Source organism: Myxocyprinus asiaticus, chromosome 43 (genome assembly GCF_019703515.2).
Source record: "Myxocyprinus asiaticus isolate MX2 ecotype Aquarium Trade chromosome 43, UBuf_Myxa_2, whole genome shotgun sequence".
Classification (NCBI taxonomy): Eukaryota; Metazoa; Chordata; class Actinopteri; order Cypriniformes; family Catostomidae; genus Myxocyprinus; species Myxocyprinus asiaticus.
Window position 1 is genome coordinate 2,272,010 of NC_059386.1, and position 24,150 is coordinate 2,296,159.

The 24,150-nt window shown below is 37.9% G+C and overlaps 1 protein-coding gene across 4 annotated transcripts in view; it reads left to right on the plus strand.

Moving 5' to 3' along the window:
• LOC127433366 (interleukin-6 receptor subunit beta-like) overlaps positions 1 to 24,150 on the plus strand; it is a 48,836-nt gene that overhangs the window by 9,379 nt on the left and 15,307 nt on the right. For all 4 annotated transcript variants that reach the window (XM_051685212.1, XM_051685211.1, XM_051685209.1 and 1 more), the window contains exons 2-13: positions 5,770 to 5,844; positions 7,173 to 7,478; positions 8,250 to 8,418; positions 9,758 to 9,921; positions 10,040 to 10,194; positions 14,344 to 14,503; positions 14,697 to 14,773; positions 15,012 to 15,243; positions 16,230 to 16,424; positions 20,459 to 20,596; positions 20,728 to 20,871; positions 20,955 to 21,095. In XM_051685212.1, coding sequence (XP_051541172.1) covers positions 5,790 to 5,844; positions 7,173 to 7,478; positions 8,250 to 8,418; positions 9,758 to 9,921; positions 10,040 to 10,194; positions 14,344 to 14,503; positions 14,697 to 14,773; positions 15,012 to 15,243; positions 16,230 to 16,424; positions 20,459 to 20,596; positions 20,728 to 20,871; positions 20,955 to 21,095 — 1,936 coding nt within the window. In that variant the 5' untranslated portion in view covers positions 5,770 to 5,789. The remainder of the gene's footprint in view (positions 1 to 5,769; positions 5,845 to 7,172; positions 7,479 to 8,249; positions 8,419 to 9,757; positions 9,922 to 10,039; positions 10,195 to 14,343; positions 14,504 to 14,696; positions 14,774 to 15,011; positions 15,244 to 16,229; positions 16,425 to 20,458; positions 20,597 to 20,727; positions 20,872 to 20,954; positions 21,096 to 24,150) is intronic.

Consider the following 24,150-nt stretch of genomic DNA (forward strand, 5'->3'; position numbering starts at 1 on the left):
CATCACGTTTTTAATATCAGAATCAGAATCAGCTTTATTGCCAAGTATGCTTACACATACAAGGAATTTGTCTTGGTGACAGGAGCTTCCATGTACAACAATACAAAAACAGCAGCAAGACATAGATAATAATAAAAAATAGTTATACACATAAGTACATACACACACATACTAGGGCTGAAACGGTTAGTTGACGTTATCGACAACGTCGACAATAAAAAATTGTCTACAAATATTTTCGTTGTCGAGTAGTCGTTTGATCTTAACGTAACATAAGATCATATGAAACTCTAATGATTGCACACAAGAGCAGCACTGCAGCTCGCACTTGACTGAGGAGAGGAAGAAAACACATCTCACAGTCCAGACGCACTCTAAACTTTCCAAACAGCTTCAGGTGATGTGGATCGCAAAGTATGAGGGAATTATAATGCAAAAATACAAAATCTAAATACAGAAGCACTCTTGTTGTGGTATAAGCAGAGCCGGAGCTGACGCTCAGTTTAAGCAAAATTTGCGTGTCGAGCGTCTTCAAAGGAAACACCCCGGCGTTACATCTTTAATCCAGTTCTATTTAATGCGTTATAGCTTTATTAAAGTTCAAATAATAAGGAAACTGGCATTTCTCTGTGCGGTCAGCGCCTCTTCTGTGAGCTGCCCTATCTAAGGGGGAGAGATTGAAATTGCACCCGGCTGAGGTACACTCTGTTGCGGGACGCTTATCCCTCGATTGCGCGCGATTAATGCAGCTAGATTATAACGCGATGGCAACTTATTGAATCATAATATGTCACTGTGCATTTCTTATCGTGAAGATAATAAGAGAGAGTTTATTTATTTTTATTTTTTTTATTTTTTATTTTTTCTCTGAGTTAAATGAACAAAAAGGTGAGAGAGGGTAGTCTTCGCCCCATTATACACTGCAAAAAAATAAATAAAAATACATTTTTTATTTGTTTTTGTTTTGGCTTGTTTTCCAATATAAATATCTAAAACTCCTTTAAAACAACGTACATTTACTTCAAAATAAATTATACTGCAGAATAATTTATTTTATTTATTATCTGAGAATATTGAATATAATATTAAAAATACAAATATTTTAAAATATCTGAAAATCCTTTAAAAAACGATGCATTCACCTGAGAAGCAGCATATAAGATATTTAGACTTGCTTTTAGAGAATAGATCTTGAATATAAGTGTATTTTGTCTTACCTGCACTCGCAGAAGTATAACCAAGTGAAAAAATACACTTATATACAAAATACACTTATATTTAAGATACATTCTCTTAAAGCAAGTCTAAATATCTTATGTTACTTCTCAAGTAAATGTATCTTGTTTTAAGGATTTTTAGACAATTTTAAATGGAAAAAAAGACAAATACACTTGATAACAATAGGAAATTTTTGTAGTGAAAGTTTTACTGAATTAAACATAATAAAAAGTATTTTTTCCCTTTAATTCAGTGAATGTCATTTAGAGGTATTTTTAAAAGATTATTTTGTCCTCTTTATTGTTAGCAAGCACATTTAATACAACCTTTTAAGTCGGGGCACAAGCTGAATAGTCGGATTAGAGCTAATGATTAATCATTGCAATAATCACCCGAATAGTCGAATAATTGTTCTAATAATCGTTAGATTAGTCGATTATCAAAATAATCGTTAGTTGCAGCCCTAACACATACACATACGTAGTGCAATCTAATACAAATCTGTTATCTGTTATGTACAGTGCAAATGTTTTTTTGTTTTTTTTCTTCAGAGGAATGAAATGGCAGAAGACGTTGGATGTGTTGGATAAATATAAAAAAAGACTAAACTGTGTATTGCACATAGTTATTGCTCAATGGGGCAATTTAACTGTTCATGAGATGGATAGCCTGAGGGAAAAAACTGTTCCTGTGCCTGACAGTTCTGGTGCTCAGAGCTCTGAAGCGTCGGCCAGAAGGCAACAGTTCAAAAAGGTAGTAGACAGGGTGAGTGGGGTCCAGAGTGATTTTTCCAGCATTTTTCCTCAATCTGGAAGTGTACAGTTCTTGAAGGGTGGGCAGGGGGCAACCAATAATCCTCTCAGCAGTCCGAATTGTCCTTTTGTAGTCTTCTGATGTCTGATTTCGTAGCTGAACCAAACCAGACAGTTATTGAAGTGCAGAGGACAGACTCAGTGACCGCTGAGTAGAACTGTATCAGCAGCGCCTGTGGCAGGTTGAACTTCCTCAGCTGGCAAAGGAAGTACAACCTCTGCTGGGCCTTTTTCACAATGGAGTCAATGTGTGTCTCCCACTTCAGGTCCTGTGAGATGGTAGTGCCCAGGAACCTGAATGACTCTACTGCTGCCACAGTGCTGTTTAGAATGGTGAGGGGGGTCAGTGTTGGGGTGTTCCTCCTAAAGTCCACAATCATCTCCACCGTTTTGAGCGTGTTCAGCTCAGGGTTGTTTTGACTGCACCAGACAGCCAGCTGTTCAACCTCCCTTCTGTATGCAGACTCATCGTCATCTCAGATGAGGCTGTTGACAGTGGTGTCGTCTGCAAACTTCAGGAGCTTGACAGAGGGGTCCTTGGCGATGCAGTCATTGGTGTAGAGGGAGAAGAGTAGTGAGGAGAGCACACATCCCTGGGGGGCACCAGTGCTGATTGTACAGGTGCTGGAAGTGAGTTTCCCCTGTCTCACAAGCTGCTGCCTGTCTGTCAGAAAGCTGGTAATCCACTGAAAGATAGACATGGGAACAGAGAGTTGGTGTAATTTATTCTGGAGTATAGCTGGGATGATGGTGTTTGAAAGCCGAACTATGTTCCTGGTCTGTCCAGATGTTGCAGGATATGATGCAATCCCATGTTGACTGCATCATCCACAGACCTGTTTGCTTGTTAAGCAAATTGAAGGGGATCTAGAAAGGGTCCAGTGATGTTCTTCAGGTGGGCTAACACCAGTCTCTCAAATGATTTCATGACCACAGACATCAGGGCGACAGGTCTGTAGTCATTAAGTCCTGTGATTTTTGGTTTCTTTGGGACAGGAATAATGATTGAGCATTTGAAGCAGCATGGGACTTCAAACTGCTCCAGTGATCTATTGAAGATCTGTGTGAAGATGGGTGCCAGCTGGTTAGCACAGGATCGAAGACATGCCGGTGAGACGCCATCTGGGCCTGAAGCTTTCCTCGTCTTTTGTTTCGAAAAGACGTGGCTCACATCATCTTCACAGATCTTAAGTGCAGGTGCAGGAGGGGGGTTGCAGGAGGTGTTGGTGTTTGTGTGAAATGAAGGTCAGAGTGGGTGTGGGGTGTGAGATTGGGCCTTTCAAATCTGCAGTAGAACACATTCAGGTCGTCAGCCAGTTGTTGGTCCACCACAGGGTTGGGGGTAGGAGTCCTGTAATTTGTGAGTTGTTTCATGCCACTCCACACTGATTCAGGGTCGTTAGCTGAAAACTTCTTTTTCAGCTTCTCAGAGTATCTTCTTTTAGCCACTCTGATTTCCTTGTTCAGTGTGCTCTTGGCCTGATTGTACAAGACTTTATCCCCACCCTTTTAAGCATCCTCTTTGGCCTGATGAAGCTGCCTGAGCTCTGCTGTAAACCACGGTTTGTCGTTGTTGAACTTTAAATAAGTCCTAATAGAAATGCAAATATCCTCACAGAAACTGATATATGATGTAACAGTATCTGTGAGTTTGTCCAGGTCTGTGGCTGCAGCCTCATAAACACTCCAACCTGTGCAATCGAAGCAGGCTTGTAGTTTCCGCTCTGCTTCATTGGTCCATCTCTTTACAGTCCTCTGGTTTGGTTGATTTTAATTTCTACCTGTAGATTGGAAGAAGATGAACCAGACAGTGATCAGAGAGTCCCAAAGCTGCTCTAGGGACAGAGCGATATGCATCCTTTTATTGTTGAGTAGCAATGATCCAGTATGTTCCTGTCTCTGGTGGGGCATGTAATGTGCTGTTTGTATTTGGGCAGTTCACGTGTGAAATTTGCTTTGTTAAAATCCCCAAGAATAACAATAACTGAGTCCGGGTATTGTTGTTCCATGTCTGTGATTTGATCAGCCAGCTGTTGCAGCGCCGCATTCAAACACACGTTTGGCGCAATATACACACTCACCAGAATAAACGAGGAAAACTCCCGCGGCGAGTAGAAAGGCTTACAGTTAATAAAGAGCGCTTCCAAATTAGGACAACACATCCTCTTTAACGTTGTTACATCTGTACACCAACTTTCATTGATGTAAAAACATGTTCCACCGCCTCTCATTTTCCCCGTTAACTCCGCGAAGCGATCCGCTCTGAACAGCTGGAAGCCCGGCAGATGTAACGCGCTGTCCAGAATGGCTTCACTCAGCCAGGTTTCTGTGAAGCACAAGGCAGCAGAGGTTGAAAAGTCCTTGTTTGTGCAGGTGAAGAGATGTAGTTCCTCCGTTTTGTTAGGAAGAGAGTGGAGATTCGCAAGCTGAATGCTCGGCAGCGTTGTTCGAAAGCCTCGCCGACGGAGTTTGACCAGCGCACCGGCTCATCTTCCTCGCCTGCGTCTCCTGAACAACAAAGCCGCGCCTCCAACTAAAATGTCTAGCAAAATGTCTGAATATTCAAAAACCGGGAAAAGACTGTCTGGTTTAAGATGTCGAATGTTCAGCAGTTCGTCTCTGGTAAAACTGACTGGAAAAAGATTACTAAAAACTGGACAAACAAACAAAAACAACAAAACAATAGGAGCGCTCTACACCAAGGCGGCCATCCACGGCGCCATCATGATGTAATATGCGTGTTAAGTTGAAGTTTTGAAGACGCTGCATTCTGTTCCATTTAGCTGCACTCTGTCAAAGTGTTTGAAACACTCGCCTGCTGTATATGCGTTGCTTCAGCGCATTGAGTCCACTGCCACACGCCTGGTGTGTGTGTGCGTGTGCATGTGTCCAAGTGTTCGCTCTTGTGGGGAAAACCTCGATGCTCCGTTTTGTGTTTGTTATGATTCATGAAGCATTCCATTCAACTCAGAGATTCAGAATTTCCACCTTTAAACTGGGGAAAGTGCAACGGAATGACACTTTATGCCAGACATCTAATTTAGAAACTTGTGCGGAAATCTTCATTCATTTCGTTGAGATGCAGGTGTGTGTTACATCACGCAAACATAACGCCACCCAGGGCAGGGGGGGTTACAGTCAGTGACAAATGTTCACTTTTATTAAATGATGTCCATTAACGAGTCAAAGTTCTTACATTACATTAAATGATAATAAAACGTGTTTAGCAAACGTTTTGCAGAGACAGGTGTTCAAAACACGGTTAATTGCACTCTCTTTTGATTATCGTAACGATAGCATTGCAACTTCGTATATCAGTTCGGTTGCTATGAGATATCTCTGATAATCAATGTACCCCTCAAAATCACAACATAATCAGTCTCAAAATTAAAAAATAAGCTCTCTCTTTGACACGTTTGTGTTTAGTTGTCAGGTAATTGTCACTGGATTTTGAATTAAGTGAAAAGTCACATCATGCATGATCACTATCGATCATCGTTTTCATGATCGATCATTGCTGCCACGTCCGAGTACCCGAGCACTCGTGCCCATCCCTAATTTATTTGTTTATTTTTCTATTTATTTGTCTTAACTATTTCTTGTTTTATATTGCAAAGCTAAACATTTATGTTGTGTGAAGTAGGCTACTCATTTTAATTCAACAGTTTTCTAAACTTATCATTTTGTTTACAGTGTGTGTGGATGTAGCATGAATATCTTATCTGCTCTTTTTTTTCAGATTCCAATCTAGATGTTACAATGGATACTTCACTTCATTTACTCTTAATCGTGATGTATTTGCAGTATGCAGTAGGTAAGTTGTGCAATCAGTCAATTAACAGCATCCCCCCACATAACAACACCATCTTAGGCAAAAGCCTTAAAAAATACCAAAATAAATATTTAAATTAAAATCCTTTTTGATTATAAAAATTCATTAAATTTCATCTTCTAAAATATATGCTACGTTCATGTTGTGCGTGAATTTCTGTAATTACTAACTAGCTTCTCTGAGATTCTAACTGGAGCTGTTTATGTTCTTGGTCATCTAAAATTATTAGTTTCTATGGCAACACTCATAATGCCAAAACGGATCCCTGTGAGACTTTGTTGTTGATTACAGCAAAATATTTATCACATACATTTAATTCACTAATTCACCTCTATATGACCTTGCAAAATGTAAAAAAAAAAAAAAGAAGAAAGTATTCCAGGTAACAATGGCATGGTAAAATGGCATATCAAACTAAAATACTGTGCAGGGCTGTCAACAGGGCTGAGAAACTAAACTTGGATTTTTCACAGAAATATGAAATCGATGTTGTCTCCTACATCCACAAGAGGGTGCAACAAATCAATATAAACCAATCAGCACCACATCAGTTATTGTGGGCTTGTCAAGTAGACTGCTTTGTTGCGCCATGTCTCGTTGTTTTTCAGCATCTTGTGAGGCTTTTTTTTTTTTTTTTTTTTTTTTTTATAAAGGAAATTCAGCCTTTAAAATGCATCTCGAGACACCTGCGTTCTGTTTTATTTTTTGCACTGGGTCTGTTTTATCCCAAGAATGCAGTCGTAAGTCATCATCAGTGCTTGGCACTCAACCAAAATTAAAATGCTAATTTTAGCATTCAAATGTGCTTTTTATCTTAAATTCGATGAATATTAGAATTTCAAATGACACAGAACTGTTGATGCTGTTGCCATATTGGTTCTTTTTTCATGACGCCACGACTGTCAAATTTGAGCTTTCATTGAATTGCGAGTTCTACGAAGACGTGAACACATTTTACAAGTTGGAATCTCATAATGACGCACCAATAGTACCTAAAACAATAACAGAATGTTGCTATGCAACAACAATAGCAGCTGCACATTGATATGATGAACTGGTGCTTTGCCTCATAACTGTTACTCTACCGTGTATTTTAGCACAGCTGATACTTTATATTAAATATACATTGTATTGCTATTAATTTAAAGTTTAATTAATAAGTCTTATTTTCCCTCATCCATTTTGGCAAACCATTTAAAAAAAAAAAACTTGTGTCCCATCTGAGGATTTGAAAATCACTGAATGATTCCATTAACTAAGTTTATATCATGTTTATTGTTATGATGCTCAGTGTGGTTTTCTCCACACAGGTCCGTCCAGCAGCTGTGTCAAAATATTTCCAGACTCTGATCAGCCGATTGCAGCTGAAGTTGGAAAAGAGTTCAGTGCAACCTGTCACCTGCTCGAGGGGTCCCGCTACACCACCGACGACATCGAATGGTTGTTCGAAAATAAAAGTGTTCCAAAGCAGAATTATGTCAAAATCAATGAAACAGCTGTCAGTGTTACAGTTAACATCAGCAGTAACATGAACGGCTGGTTGAAGTGCAGAGCCGCTAAGGAGTCCTTGTCATACGAACCGTCATGTCTCTACGGAATCTCCCTTATTACGGGATGTGAGTGTTTTAATGTGTCTAGCCCATCAAATGTTGCTTTCTCATTTAAAGCATTTTTCATTCTTTTACTCTAGTCAGGTTCTAGTTTTGAACACATTAGATGGAAAATTCGCCTAAATATGACAATTCTGTCATCATTTGGTCACCCTCATATCTTTCCAAACCTTTATGATTTTATGTGGAACATAAAAGAAGATATATTCCCCGACACGCCATATTCCAAGACACACGACAGCTTTGTGTGAGGAAAAGGCAGATGTTTAAATCATTAGTTGTTGAATTACCTTTTCAAATCTCATTAGCACTCATGTTCAGTTCAGATAAGGCATGTCAAACGAGGTTGCACGAGGTTTGAGATCAATGTCAAATGTCATTGGTTCTATCGTGTTGTGCCTTGACAAACCATATTTGAAATAAATGAATATTGAGATTCGAGAGCTTCAATGAAGGGTAAGAGACAGAGTTATTCTTAATTTGGGACTATTCCTCACACACAAGCTATTGTATGACTTAAGGGGACTTAGAATTGGTAAATGGTGACAGAATTTTTATGATTGAATAACTATCCCTTAAAGATATTTTATACAGGTTTTATACTATTCTTTTAGTAATGTGGGGGAAAAAAACAATTCAGCCCTTTTATGGTGAGCAATGGAAAATGGCAGCCAATTTTTTCAAATGGATTTTGATAAGCTGACAAAATATTTGCCAAAGAGGCATTTCAAAGAAACTTTCGAATGCAATCAATCCTTTTCTTTTTATGACTTTCAGACCCACCGTTGGTGCCAAAGAATCTTACGTGCATTGCTGTGCAAGAAGACAAGAATATTTCCCCTAAATTAAAATGTTCTTGGGATCCAGGAACGCGAGACCCACTGCTCGACACCACGTACACTCTTTATGCCCAACTGTGTTCTGAGTCTGAAAAGCATTTAACAGTGTAAGTATTGGACATACCAGTGTTATTATCAATAACGAAAACCAAATAAGAACTTTTTTTGTATAAGGGATTGCTCACCCCACATTAAAAAATCTGTAATTAATACCCTCATGTTGTCTTTCTTCCAAAATGAGATGTTAGGCAGAACGTTAGCCACAGTCATCATTCACTTTCATTGTACCTTTTTTTATACTGCCTGACATCTCCTTTTTTCCCCTCAGAATAAAAAAAGAATATTTGGAACAGCATGAGTAAATGATGACAGAATTTGTATTTTTTTATTTGATTGAACTATTCCTTTAATAGAAATAATAATTTCTTACATTTATATAGTGCTTTTGTAGGCACTCAAAGTGTTTTACATACTCCTCAACCGCCACCAGTGCGCAGCATCCACCTCGATGATGCAATGGCAGCCAAAGTGCGCCAGAACGCTCGCCACACACCAGCCATTGGTGTAGAGGAGAGAACAGTGATGTAGCCAATTCATATGTATAGGGGATTAATAGGAAGCCATGATGGATAGAGGCCAGGACACAGGGGTTACACCCCTTTTCTTTTCAAGAAAGACCCTGGGATTTTTAATGACCACAGAGAGTCAGGACCTCGGTTTAATGTCTCATCTGAAATATGGCACCTTTTTACAGTGTAGCATCCCCGTCACTATATTGGGGTATTAGGACTCACACAGACAGCATGGTGAGCACTCCCTGCTGGCCTCAGTAATACCTATACTACCAGCAACCATAGTTTTCGCCTGGAGGTCTCCCATCCAGGAGGATCTAGCCAGGCTCAGACCTGTTCAGTGGGCTGCAGGGTAATGTGCTACTGATAAAAATAAGATGCATATCATAAAATAAATACAAACATAAATATAGCTGCAAGCAGCAACTACTGGACTTTTACACATTTAGCTTTAGTGTTTAATGCACAGTACATTTTTTATTACAATCCGCCTTCGTTAAACATGAAAATACCACTAGACAGCGATGGCACTAGAGGGCCCCGAGAAATGTCACACTATTAAAAATATCTAATTGAAATCAGTTAAAGCATTAACTTTTTCAGTCCTGAAATACTAAAACTAATATAAGAACTGAAACTAGAAAATGCTGAAAAAACTAAACTAGCAACAAAAAAAAAAAAAAGTAAATTGAAAGGAAAAACTTTAAATAATTAAAAATAACAACAAAATGAACAATTCTAAACTATAACTACACTTTCTTTTACCTTTAAAAGTGTTTTTAATTTTTTTATTTTAACTTTTCTGTCAAATGTTTTGTGATTCAAATTAAGAACAACTGTGTGATTTATTTGCTGTCTATTGTCTTTGTTTTAGAATTGAGTCATTTAGCACCATCTCTAAAGATCGTCTTGCAAGCAGTTGTACGGTCGACCTGCGAACGTATCCCTATCATATGGATTTGAGAGTGTGGGTGGAAGTGAATAACATGCTGGGCTCAGAGCACTCAGACAAGCTCCTGAGAGATTCCTCATATTTTGGTATAATTTCAGCTGTTGCTTTATGAAAAAATTCATTTGAATGCATACCAGCTTAATCTATTGGTGTCTGTTGCTGTAGTTAAATTTTTTTTTTGATTATTTGTTTTTGTGTTTGTAGCGAAACCAAGCCCACCGTTTGATGTACGAGTTCTCAGTGAGATTAATTTCTCCACGTCTCTGATGGTTACTTGGAAACCTCCCCTTGACCCAAATGTTATGGAACTCAGTTGCATCATCAGATACTGCCAAGCAGGCTTCAGCGTTTGGACCGAGGTATAAGAGCCTGATTCAGTTCATATTTTAAAATGTCACTGTATAAAATCATGGTTCTCACAATGTAATAGAGAAGGTTTATGACGGTTTGTCAGGTATACACGGAAGAAGTAATAGTTATATTATTTTTCTGATACAATCTCTTGTTTTATGTCTGATATCAAACTTGAAATTATATCAACATTCTTTTGTTCAAACAATGCAGTAAAACTTGAATTCTTTTGGTCTTGAATTGAATTATTTTGCTGTCCTAAAAACATTTTGTTTTTTGGGGGATTTTTTTGTTTACTCTATAAACAGCATAAATCTGATTTCCAGATCAAGAAGCTATCACTGTTAAAGAAGTAGTCATAACACAATATAATGGGCCCTATTTTAAGATCACTAGCGCAAAGCACAGCACTATGCCATAAGTCATTAGCGCAAAGACAGTGGGCATTGCCATTAAGTTTTGGTATTTTTGTGCAAACATGCTTAGCGCAGTCTAGTGTAGTCCAGTCTAGGCTGGTCGATTTTGATTTAAACATTTTTAATTCATGTATTTAAACAAAAAAAAATTTAACCAAAAATATTTCTACATTCAAATTACACTTCAAACTAAACGAAAATATAATCAAAATAATGAAGTGGTCAAAATTTTTTTATAAATTTGTTTTAACTTCTTAAATTTTTCAACCGCCCCTTTTGCAGTGACTTAAAATCACTCTATGATAACAGGTGGAAAATTACAAATACAAGTGAGATCATAAATACAATTATAAATATAAAGATAATAATAATTATAATCGTAATCGTTATAATAATAATAACTATAATAATAATTGAAAAAATAAACCATGACCTAAAAATAGTCGCATAAATGTTTTTCATAAAGCTGCTACAACAGTGATCCCACTGTATTTTCAGAGTTTGGACATCCAAATCTCCAAACTTTAAATGCAGGAACTGAATTTAGACTTTTCTTTGCTGAGATAAGATGTGGTATTGAAACATCTTAGTGCATTGACCTATTTCTCAGGAAAATAGCGAATTGCGCTTTGCGCCACTTCATTTACATACAATACATGTAAGTCCACCTTAGTTGAGTCTGAGTCAAGTCCAATTCTTTAAACAATCAAGGCCAAGTCCAAAACGGGCCAAGTTGGACTCAAGACCGAATCCATAGCAATCTGAGTCGAGTCCGAATTAATGTTCATGAATCTATATTATAATTGTAACTGTAAACTCAACATCAGTATTTTAAGCTTATTTTAACCTTCACAACTAAGAAAAAACAATTTTTCAATATAAATGTAACAAAAGCACCTCTGTTGCCTTTCATATATACATTTTATGATTAGTTTCCTGCTGAACAAACTTCAAAGCGGTTTCAGAATGAAAGCATATGCTTTAGGTGTATGAAGATAAAACTGTCCTTCAACACACTTCTTATTGTGTTCTGTTGACATTTCAATTATTTATCGCTTTTTCCCCTCCACTCAAACATACACCAAAGAAAGTGAAAGCTGTGTTAGTCATTACAACTATGGTTATTATTGTTTCGAATGTTAATTTAGTTTTTATTTGTACTTCATTTTCAATTTGTCCTTTCAAGTTTAGTTTTATCTAACATTATCCCTATATAAAGAAATAACATATACTGAGATTTCTTTCTGAGTCTCTATCTGCCGACTGGTTTGGGAAAATACAGTATATACAAATGAGTCAACACAGTAGTAATTAGCACTTGCCGAGAAATTATATCTCATGATTTGACTGCAAATGCTACATCCAAAAACACTAGAAAACCCCACTGCTAATATTAGGGCCATTTAATACGGACATGACAGTATTGTCTTGTTAATTTGCGGAACACGGCACAATGCGGGGCAGTTCTGCGCGCTGCTCGTGCACCTAAAACCCTGATGCGTCTGTGTGCGTCTTGCAATATCTGCCGTCGAAGATTAAAAAATAAATAAATTGATATTTGCTTGAGCGGCAGCCGCGTTGGTCTGCAATTATTATGAAATCTTTAAATACCAACCAAAGTAAATTTCACAGAGCTCTTTTACAACTGTCCATTCTTTGGTTTCCCCACATCTTCCTTAGATTTCAGTTCTTCCCAACAGTGGATATATGATATTGATATCCAGCTTTTGACACATAGGACAATTGAGGGACTCATACACAACTATTACAAAAGATGTAAACATTCATTGATGCTCAAGAAGGCAACACAAAAACCAAGAAGAAAGGGGATGCAAACTTTAGAACAGGATGATTTGTGTAAAGAACAGTACATTTGGTGTTATGTAGCTTCTGAAGGGCAGTACTACATAAAAAAATATATGATCTTTTATTTCTTATATTTGTATAAATTCTGAAAGGGGTGTGAAAACTGATCAAACAAAAGGGACATGCAAAATTCTGCACTTAACTGTATGCATATATATATATATAGTTTGTGAAAGTGTATATTTTATTTTATATTTTGTTTTTCAAGATGTAATCACATTTTTTTAAATGAAAAATTCCATGTAGCCTTTTCTATCCATACGATGTCATATGTGTAAGTATGAGATGTCATGTCAGGTACACATTTTAACACAAAGTTCACAACATTGGAACCTAAAATTCAGAATACAACCCCCACATCTCAACATTTAAGTGCTTCCCTAATGGAAAATCCAGCTTAAACTGGTAGCTGTGCTTTGGAACATGGTAGCTGGATTCTAGCTGGTCATGAGCTGGTCCAAGCTGGTCTTTAGCTGGTCCAAGCTGGTCGTGAGCTGGTCTTTAGCTGGTTCAAGCTGGTCATTAGCTGGCTACCAGCTTGCTATACCAGCTCAATGTGGTCAAGCTGTTTTTTTGGAACATGGTAGCTGGTCGACCAGCTAAGGACCAGTTCATGACCAACATGCACCAGCTCATGACTAGCTTGGACCAGCTTGAACTAGCTAAGGACCAGCTTGGACCAGCTACCATGTTCCAAAACACAGCTACCAGCTTACGCTGGATTTTCCAGCAGGGTTGTACTATGTAAAAAGTGCAGTGTAGCTGTCTGAATGTGACATTGTCTGATTTACCTCCGTGATCATGGGGAAATGAACACAGTTACAGCAAAACACCTCGCATTTTCACATGTCGCACGAAGAAATGGATCGGCTTCTTTCAGCTCGTTGTTGACATCGGGGGGGATTTCTAACTTGCACTGACTGACAGAGCGACAAAGAGTGTGAGCGCCAAGCGCATGACGTCATTGCCATGGTAACCAGATACATTTCAGCTGATTTTGCTGAAAGACTAAAATGAAAGTATCTTGTATCATGTCAAATCAACTTGCGAAGCAACGAATTTGCTCCTCTTCTCTGCAAACGATAACAGAGACAATAGCGAGAAGGACAATGAGGATATTTACTTTAAGAAGAAAGAAATCAGTGAGCCTACCAGCTGAAACTGGGACATAATTACATTTTTTTAGAGAATTGTCAGGACACTGGTACACACCTCTTAAAACCGGCACTGGTCACACTATCTCTGTAGTAACATTCAAGTGTATTGATGGGTGAGCCTGTGTGTGTGTGTGTGTGTGTGTGTGTGTGTGTGTGTGTGTGTGTGTGTGTGTGTGTGTGTGTGTGTGTTTGCTAACATGGCGAAACCAACTCTGGCTGCATCTGCGACATCAGGGGGTGCTACAGCTGCATGCAGATAGAGATGTGTTCATTTATTTCTGTTTCATTATTGTTTTTATTTTATATTTTTTTTCATTGCATCACAAATGCCATGGACTCGGAAAAAATTCCGGAGTCCGAAAGGATCGAGTCCGAGTCAAGTCCAAGTAAAAATGCATCCGAGTTCATGACAAGTCCAAGTCCATTAAAATTGGACTGGTGACTCGGACTCGAGACCGAACTCAAGAACCCCAACTCTACACTCACAGTCTGTGCGCATACACACACAGTAGCGCAAGCACTCCCATCAAAGGCCACTTGCGCTTTGCGCTGGTGGGAAAATTTCGCCTAGAATTAGCGCTCTCACGAAAATTGTATAAGACGTTGCGCACGGTCTTGGCACGTAGTGCTGCGTTTTGCTCACTCAAGAAAATAGAGCCCTATACTTCATGTTTCATGTGACATACTGTTTTAATATTGAATTTGCTGATGGTTTTAGGTGCCTGAGGACTTGATGCATTCCCACACAGAGTCATTCAGACTGCAGTCCCTGCATCCGTACACTGATTATGTGGTGCAGATGCAATGCATTCACATAAAGCATGAAAGCTACTGGAGTGACTGGAGCGCCAATGCTACAGAACGCACCGCAGAAGCCAGTATGACATATACATATTGAGATAAAGTGATCTATATGCTCTGAAATGTTTTTATTTGGATTGCTGACAGACAGATCCTGAGTTGGATCATAAAAAAATAAAAAATTCTAAACACTGTGAATGACTTTGGAAATATTATTATTTATGTATAGAGTCACTGATATTCATCAAGTCACTTGTTTTATTTTCTCAGAACCTGCAAGCAGTCCAGATCTGTGGAGAATCATTCAGCTCACTACTCATAATAGAAACATCACTTTAATATGGACGGTAAATTCCATATTAAAGTACTCAAACATAAATTATATAATTATACCTGTCTATTTTATATCAATGGATTTCTGTTGAAAATAAAGACGGATACGTAGTTTTACCCATTTACAGTTGCTAAAGTCTAGAATCTAGACTTGTGATGCGTCATTGTTCACTTCAAGTGTTGACACTGTTTGACATTTCATTGATGTCTACAGGTTAAATGTTAAACTTTTTGTGTTGTCTCCTATTGCAGGCTCCTGTGCAAGCTAATGGTAAAATACTGCGCTATGATCTAGAAATCAGTCAAGACCATGAGATATTTGAAAGACGAGTTGTTCGATTAAATGAACTGGAACACATCAGATCACATCAGACGTATTCCATGGATCTGCCACCAGGAAAAGTGGCCACTATTGAAATAACGGCAACAAATTCAGCCGGAGTGTCACCGAAAGCAACTTTATTCATTCCCAGAACAGATAAAGGTATCAAAAAGACTGAAGTGTTTTTTCACTTTTAGGTGAAGAAAGTGATAATATCAGGCTACAAACTGAAAATTGTAAATTTAGTTTTATTGCATCTTTCATGCAGCCTTTTGAAATGTTTAACAAAATGTTAATTAAAACAAGAAATAACATAAAAAAAGAAAAAATTCAAGAGCAAGGTCCATATAGAAATTACAAAGGATATTAATTATTTTTGTGTGAAAGGGTTCGATACGCTGAACCGATATATTTAATAATTGACTTATAATTTTACACAGTGGTTACTAAATAATCAGTAGACTACAGACTACACATATTTTATTAAAGTTAATCAGATAAATAATACAAATCACAAATATAAAATATATTTATAAAAAATATATTTATAGTAAGATTTTCATAAATATAATTGTCTCTTTTAAACTACTATTGTGTTTTAAAAGGTTTTGATAGTGTTTATTGCTCTGTGATAGTCAAAGTTACTGGAATAATCATACAATCTAAGAAAAGTGATTAACTGTACATACATCCACCCCATCAGAACTATTACTAACGTTTATCTCAGCCTATGACAGTTGCCTAACTAAATGCCTATTGACAGAAGTGAGCATGAAGGTCTGTTATGGAAATGACGTATTATTATTAAAGTGATCAATGCAAGGAATAAGTTATTTAACCTGTGCACACCGCTGTTTCCTGTTTAGTGCACTGTAGTATAATGATGTTTTTGAGTGCTGTTCTTAACAGACCCACCAGGACTCGATTTTTAAAAAACTGTAATGGTCAATCTCTAGTAGAAATGATTTACAGAGTCTGGTGTGGAAGAACTTGATTGACCTAAACGAAATCCAGACCTGAACCCCATTGAACTCCTTTGAGATTTTTTTTATGGTTTTTAATGACATATCCACATACTTGAGACATTTGCGATGTAAGCAAGGGGGAATGTAATGGTGTAGTATCTGATGTGGTTTGTGTACCTGCAGAGCTTCCTGGTGTGCAGGACGTCAGTTGGTCGGTGAATGATGGACAGCTGCAGGTGAAGTGGCTGCCCCCTCCTCCCGGCGGCCCGCTGGTCTCTCAATATCTGCTGGAGTGGATGAAAATCCCACTGAGAGAGTTTCAGTCAGATACACACTGGCAGAGAGTTTCTCCACACGTCAACAGGACCACACTGACCGGTACCAACCCCACATACTACTCACATCTTCAAATAAACACAATAATGTTTATTTCTTGTGGCTATTCTTTTTAAACAGTGAGTATTTTACAGTTATGGATGGGCCCCATTCACTTCCATTGTTGGCGCCCTTCTGTAACTGTTTTTTAAACAAACGTGGGACGAGTTCAAAACTTTTGTGATAATCAATATTATGCCACGAATGCTGTCAATTGAGCTTTACATGTATTGAACCGATTTAATCAAAGTTTTTTTAATTAATCAAGTTTTGTTGACATGGAGGTCATCTCTATGCTAGTGTACTCCTAAAAGTTGACAAAATTAACCTTTAGCAGATACACATTTAAAATTGACAGTCTTTTTTTTATTTATTTTTTAAGAAAAACAGACCAGAAATATTAATGACTCAATCTTGTTCAGATTTTTGTCCAGTCAAATGTTTAATCAGTCAACACAAAATAGAAAACTGCACTAGTCAAGCCATTTCATGGGTTCATTAAGAATTGGCAGATTCTCTGCAGACGTAAACTGAGGTTCTAATTTATACAGTATAAATGTCAGTCAATATGCAGCTTAAAGGGATAGTTCACCCAAAAATGAAAATTCTCTCATCATTTACTCACCCTCATGCCATCCCAGATGTGTATGACTTTCTTCTGCTGAACACAAATTAAGATTTTTAGAAGAATATTTCAGCTCTGTAGGGCCATACAATGCAAGTGAATGGGTACCAAAATTTTGACTCTCCAAAAAGTCGTCATTTTTATTTGTATAGCGCTTTTCACAACACACATCATTTCAAAGCAGCTTTACTGAAAATCATACATAAACAGAAAATAAAACCGTAATATCTATAAAGTCTTAGAGTCATCATTGTGTAGTTTGATTAAATATGATTGTAAATTGTGTATAAAAGTAAATAAATTAATAATAATTGTATTTAGAACCCCAGTGAGCAAGCTGAAGGCAACTGTGGCAAGGAACACAAAACTCCATAAGATGTTGGTCAATGGAGAAAAATAACCTAGGGAAAAACCAGGCTCACTGTGGGGGCCAGTTCCCCTCTGGATAAACATCATGAATATAATGCCAATATTAGTTATTTGTGTGCAGTGCAAGTCGTGGTTTAAAATTATTAAACTATGTAAGTGATAAGGGTCAGTGTTTAAACAAAAATTTTGTATTAACTGTAAGATTAATGTCTTTGAAGTTCATACTGGATTATTTGCAGAAGTTCACATAGATGCATTGTCCTTTGTTAGTTGGCTGATAAAGGATTTTGTTGGCAAATAATTGAGTCTATGTATTCCATTTTAAGAGTGTAGTCCATCATTAGACCAAGGTGATGCAGGCAGAGATCAGTGAGGTGCATCGCAGTTCAACTGACAGGTCATTTCGGTGAGGTTTGTCCTAAGTTAAAGGTTCAGGCAGTGACATATGAAGTATCCCATGTCTTATGGTTGGAGTTGGCATCAGTTCATCCGTTGAAGTCTATCGTAAAAGACTGAAGTGATGTCTGGCTGGCACCAGCTCCGTTTAGTTGTCATCTCTCAGAGATGCCAATCAGGAACGGAGGTGAATCTGGCCGGCTCTGGTAACCTCGGGATTCATATCAGGGAAACAGGGAAACAAATAGAATAATATTAGCGTAGATGCCATTCAATTTTGTTGCAGCGTTATAGGGCATGATAAATGTTTCTGGTTCCGGCAGACCTAATTAAAGCAGCCTAATTGTGAGTTGATGGATAAATTAGGTGTATGCCTGGCTAAATAGATGAGTCTTTAGTCTAGACTTAAACTGAGTGAGTGTGTTTGCATCTCGAACAGTGTTAGGGAGACTATTCCATAGTTTAGGAGCCAAATAGGAAAATTATCTACCTCTTTTTGTGGATTTTGATATTCTAGGAACTATTAACAGGACAGACTTTTGCAATCGTAATGATCTTGATGGAATATAGCATGGTAGAAGGTCACTTAAGGACTGAGGAGCTAGACCATTCAAAGCTTTTTACATAGTTAACAAAATTTGAACATTGGCTACCTGTTAAATTGTGTATTAATGTAACGATGAAAAAATGGGGCTGATATGATCATATTTCTTGGTTCTAGTCAGCACTCTGGTTGCTGCTTTTTGAACCTTTGAATTTTTAAATTTATTAAACTTGCAGGACATCCTTGTCTTGAGGTCATGAATGCATGAATTAGTTTTTCGGTATCAGCAACAGAGTGCTTGTGTCGTAACTTAGCAATATTTCTGAGGTGGAAGAATGCTGTTCTACAAACATTGGAAATTTGATTTTCAAAGGACAGTTTGCTATCACATATAACATTTAAGTTCTTCGCTGTTGAAGACGATGTAACAGTACATCCATCAAGAGTCAAATTATATTTTAGCGGCTTATTTTTAGAGGTTTTTGGTCCAATAATTAGTACCTCTGTTTTGTCGGAATTGAGTAGAAGGAAATTTCTGGCCATCTAATCTTTGATTTCATTGATACACTCTGCTAATTTGGAGAATTGTGAAATTTTGTCAGGTTTAGAAGAAATATAAAGTTGGGTATTGTCTGCATAACAGTGGAAACTTATTCCACGATTTCTGATAATAACTCCCAGGGGAAGCATATATATGGAGAAAAGCAGAGGCCCTAAAACTGATCCCTGTGGCACTCCATACTTAACTTTTGTTTGATTTGACAGTTCCTCGTTTACACAGACAAAGTGGTAGCAGTCTGCTAAATAGGAACTAAACCATGCTAATGCAAGTCCACAAATGCCAACATAAAGAACCCTATTCAAGAGAATGTTGTGATCTGTGGTGTTGAAGGCAGCACTAAGATCTAAAAGCACTAGAAGAGAAATACAGCCACGATGATAAGAGCAAGTCATTTGTAACTCTGATACGTGAAGTCTCTGTACTGTGGTGTGGCCTAAATCCTGACTGAAATTGTTCACATATACTATTTCTCTGTAGAAATGAACATAATTGTGAGGACACTACCTTTTCTAGTATTTTCAACATAAACGGGAGATTTGAAATCGGTCTATAATTAGCCAATTTTCCATGATCAATCTGTGGCTTCTTAATAAGCGGTTTGATAACTGCCATTTACTGTGGTACTGTGACAGTCGATTGCACAATTCCAATTTTATTTATGATTATTTCAATTTTATCAGTAAATAAATTCATGAAGTCATTACTCTTGTGCTGTGATGGAATATCTGGTTCAGTTGAGGCTTTATTCCTAACCAATTTAGCCACAGTACTGAATTAACACCTAGGATTTTTGTGGTTATTTTTTGAGTTTGCTAAAATATGCTGATCTGGCAGCTTTTAGTGCCTGTCTGTAGCTACAGACACTATCCTTCCATGCACCGTGAAATAGCTCTAATTTTGTATTCTTCCACTTGCGCTCCATTTTCCGAGCACATAAAGACAGCATAAAAGTAATCTGTATGACACCAGTGGTTAAATCTGTATCTTCAGAGGTGATATGATAGTTTTGGGTGAGAAACAGATCAATATTTAAATCCATTTTTTGCTAGAAATTTTTCTCCCTGCCCAGGAGGGTGCGTATGCATGAAGAATGTGAATCATCAAAAACACAAGAAGACTGTGAAAGTTAAAGTGGAGATTGCCTGAGCAGTGAGTTGAATTTATAGTAAAAAAATGACTTAAATATTGATCTGTTTCTCAACCAGACCAATCATATAGCTTCTGAAGATATGGATTTAACCACTGGAATCGTATGGATTACTTTTATGCTAAATTATGTGATTTTTGGAGCTTCAACATTTTGGCACCCTTTCACTTGCATTGTATGGATCAAAAGAGCTGAGATATTCTTCTAAAAATCTTAATTTGTGTTATGCTGAAGAAAGAAAGTCATACAGATCCGAGATGGCATAAGGGTGAGAGAATTTTCCTTTTTGGGTGAAATATTCCTTTAATACAGTACTTGTTACTTTTTACACTGTTTTTGAGAAACATTGTGCCATTTTAAGGTGATGGAACAACTTTTTCCCTCCCCCATCAAGGTGATTTCAAGCCATTCCAGCGGTACAACATATCAGTGTTTCCAATTTACTCGTATCGTTTTCGTCACTCCAACACGACACACAGATACATAGAAGCAGGACGACCAGTTACCACAGCAGCCTACATTCAACAAGGGTGTATGTATTGCAAATATATGTCTCAAATTTACATTTCATTTAATGCAGGCTTTTGGTTTTTAATTTATAGTAACACATTACTATAGTTGTTCTAAAAAACTTTTAAAAAAATGTTTTTATTATTTATCTAGCGCCACTAGAAGGCCCTACTTCAAAAGTTACAAAATCCAAGAAAACCAGTGCCGAGTTGACATGGGAGGAAATTCCACTGGACAGTCAGCGAGGATTTATCACCGGCTACACCATATTCTATAAGACAGGGAACATTGAGAAATGTATGTTTAACACAGCATGTTTAAGCATTAATCATTTAGATTTTTATATACATTGTCTGATGTTCATTTGATATTTCTGGCAGTTTTGCCGGTAAAAGCTCATCTCCGTTCATCGGTGCTGACTGATCTGACCAGTGAAAGTGAATATGTGGTTCACGTCATGGTGTCAACAGTTGCAGGCTCCAAAAATGGATCAGATTTCAATTTCAAAACGGCAAAGTATGGTAAGTATTTCATATTTATTAGTTTTCTTGTATTTGTTTGATGAAGCATCTGAATAAATAATCGATATGCTGATTACACTATGTAACACAATTTATGTTCCTGGGCAGTAAGTGTTATTTCCTAATTTCTTATGCCTCAAAAATATAGAAAATTGCTATTATTCCCCACAAACTTTGCTTTTGTGACCAGGACAGTGATATTTTGAAATTTACCTATTTCTAATGAGAAAATGGGCGAATTTGTCTTTTCGTTCACATAAAGTCAGAAAAAAACAACATATGAATCCAAATGAACATGTATTTATACTAAAGTAATACAAAACCGACTACAAAAGCTTTAGAAGTGAGTAATTTTTCGAGATTTACGATTATACTGTAAATCACTTTCACAAATCAGCCGCCAAATGTAGTCTCCCATCATGTTTTCGTATACTGTCCTTGGTAGCTGCTTTCAAAGTCCAGTATATCCTGATGGAAGCGCTCGCCTTGCTCCTGCGAGTACGCACCTATGTTCTCCTTGAATTGATCAAGATGAGCATCAAGGATATGGACTTTGAGGGACATCCTATAGCCCATTGTGCCGTAGTTCTTCACCAGAATCTCAGCCAGGTTCACATAGTTTTCAGCCTTGTGATTGCCCAGGAAGCCCCAAACCACTGCAACAAAGCTGTTCCAAGCTGCTTTCTCCTTACTAATGAGCTTCTTGGGGAATTCATTGCACTCCAGGATCTTCTTTATCTGTGGTCCGACGAAGACATTGGCTTTGACCTTTGCCTCAGACAGCTTAAGGAAGAAGTCTTGAAGGTACTTGAAAGCTGCCAACTCCTTATCTAGAGCTCTGATAAATTGTTTCATAAGGCCCAATTTGAAGTGCAGTGGCATCAGCACCTTCCGGGTGTCCACCAGTGGCTCCCACTTGACGTTGTTCCTCCCCACAGAGAACTCGGTCCGCTGTGGCCAGTCCCGCCTGTGGTAGTGCGCCTTGGTGTCGCTGCTGTCCCAAATCAGGGATAGCAGGGAAATTGGTAAAACCGCCTTGGAGACCCATCAGGGATGCCACCATTTTGAAGTCTCCTATGACCTCCCAGCTGTACTCATCAAACTTCAAGGCATCCAGCAAGGACTTGATGCTGTTGTAATCCTCTTTGAGGTGCACTGAGTGAGCCAGCGGAAGAGACGGGTACTTGTTACCATTATGGAGCAGCATGGCTTTGAGGCTCCTGGATGAGCTGTCAATGAATAGGCGCCACTCATTCTGGTTATAGGCGATTCCGATTGCCTCGAACAGACTGGTCACATTGTGGCAGAAGCAGAGCCCATCTTGACAGGTGAAGATGCTGGAAAAATGTTGGTGATGCTTCCTCTGATCTGCGATTTGCACATTTTGATACAACAAGTTCCACTGCTGGAGCCTAGACGTCCAAAGCTCGGCACTAGACTTGGTGAGACCAAGATCTCTAGTCAAGTCGTTGAGGTCTTTTGGTTGGGGTAGTATGGGATACTCTCCTCAGCTCCACCTCTGAAATCCCTCAAAGTCTATATCCTTGATGCTCATCTTGATAGATTCAAGGAGAACATGGGAGCGTTCTCGGAGCAAGGCAAGCACTTCCATCAGGATATACTGGACTTTGAATGCCGCTACCAAGGACATGAGGGGAGACTACATCTGGTGGCTGATTCATGAAAGTGATTTACAGTATAATCATAAACCTCAAAAAAACGACTCACTTCTTAATCTTCTGTAGTCATTTTTGTATTACTTTAATATAAATACATGTTAATTTGGATTCATATGTTGTTTTTTTCTGACTTTATGTGAACGAAAAGACACAAATTTGCCCATTTTCTCATTGGAAATAGGTACATTTCAAAATATCACTGTCCTGGTCACAAAAGCAAGGTTTGTGGGGAATAATAGCCATTTTCTATACTTTTGAGGCATAAGCAATTAGGAAATAACATTTACTACCCAGGAACCAAAAAAAATAAAAAATGTATTACACAGTGTTACAGCTGCTGGCTTTGTCTAAGGATTTGCGTACTACAGAAAAGAGTTTTCAGCATTCTATTTGCATCAGTTTTAATAAAACAAATGTCACCGGTTGAACATTGTAACTAGGGATGCACCAGTGTATAAGCCGCTGATATTTTTTGGCCAGTTATTGACCAAATTAAAACATCAACAAATCGGTTTAAGCCTGAAAATGCTTTATATTTAATTATCAACACACTTTGTAAAACTCTTTGAATTCAAATGCACAATCCAAAAATATTGTTAGCAACAGAATGTTGAAGTGTTGGCACTCCTAAGAACATGTATTATTTCATTTATAATCATTCTCACATTGAAGAAAAATCGTTGTTACAGACGTGACAGTTGTGAAAGTGGTACTTACCTATACATGATGAGGTAAAACCATCCAAAATGCTTTGAAACTGTAGCAGATTTTGACTTCTGAGACATTGGTATTGTATCCATTAAAGCTGCACATTTGATTGAGTTGCCATGCGAGGTTCGGACGTGTGAACGGCGAGCACTGTGCACTTTGCTAGTCTTGGGTCTTGGGTCATAAACCGGTGAGATTCGCTACACCCTGATCCATAACTGTTCTAGGAAGACAATATGTCAAAGAATTCAAAATCATCAGGCTATGGAGACATTAAAAGACACTTATGTGCTCAAGCTGACGCCCCTCCGGAGGCATCGAGCCAGTCGATCTGGCCGGAGAGGTGAAAGAGATTCAGTGAGAATTGCTGAACATCTACATTTACATTTATTCATTTGGCAGACGCTTTTATCCAAAGCGACTTAGAAAAGAGGAAAACATAAGCAAATCATCTTAAGGAAACAGTCGTATGAAAAGTGCCGTATTACAAAGTTTCACTAGCATCAGAATAGTATTCAAAACAGAATAAAGTGCAACAGGAATTAATTTTTTTTTTTTTTTTTTGTAATGACTGGTTAAATGCTCATGGAAAAGATGTGTTTTTAGTCGTTTTTTTGAAGACAGAGAGCGAGTCAGCTTCTCGGATGGAGTTGGGAAGGTCGTTCCAC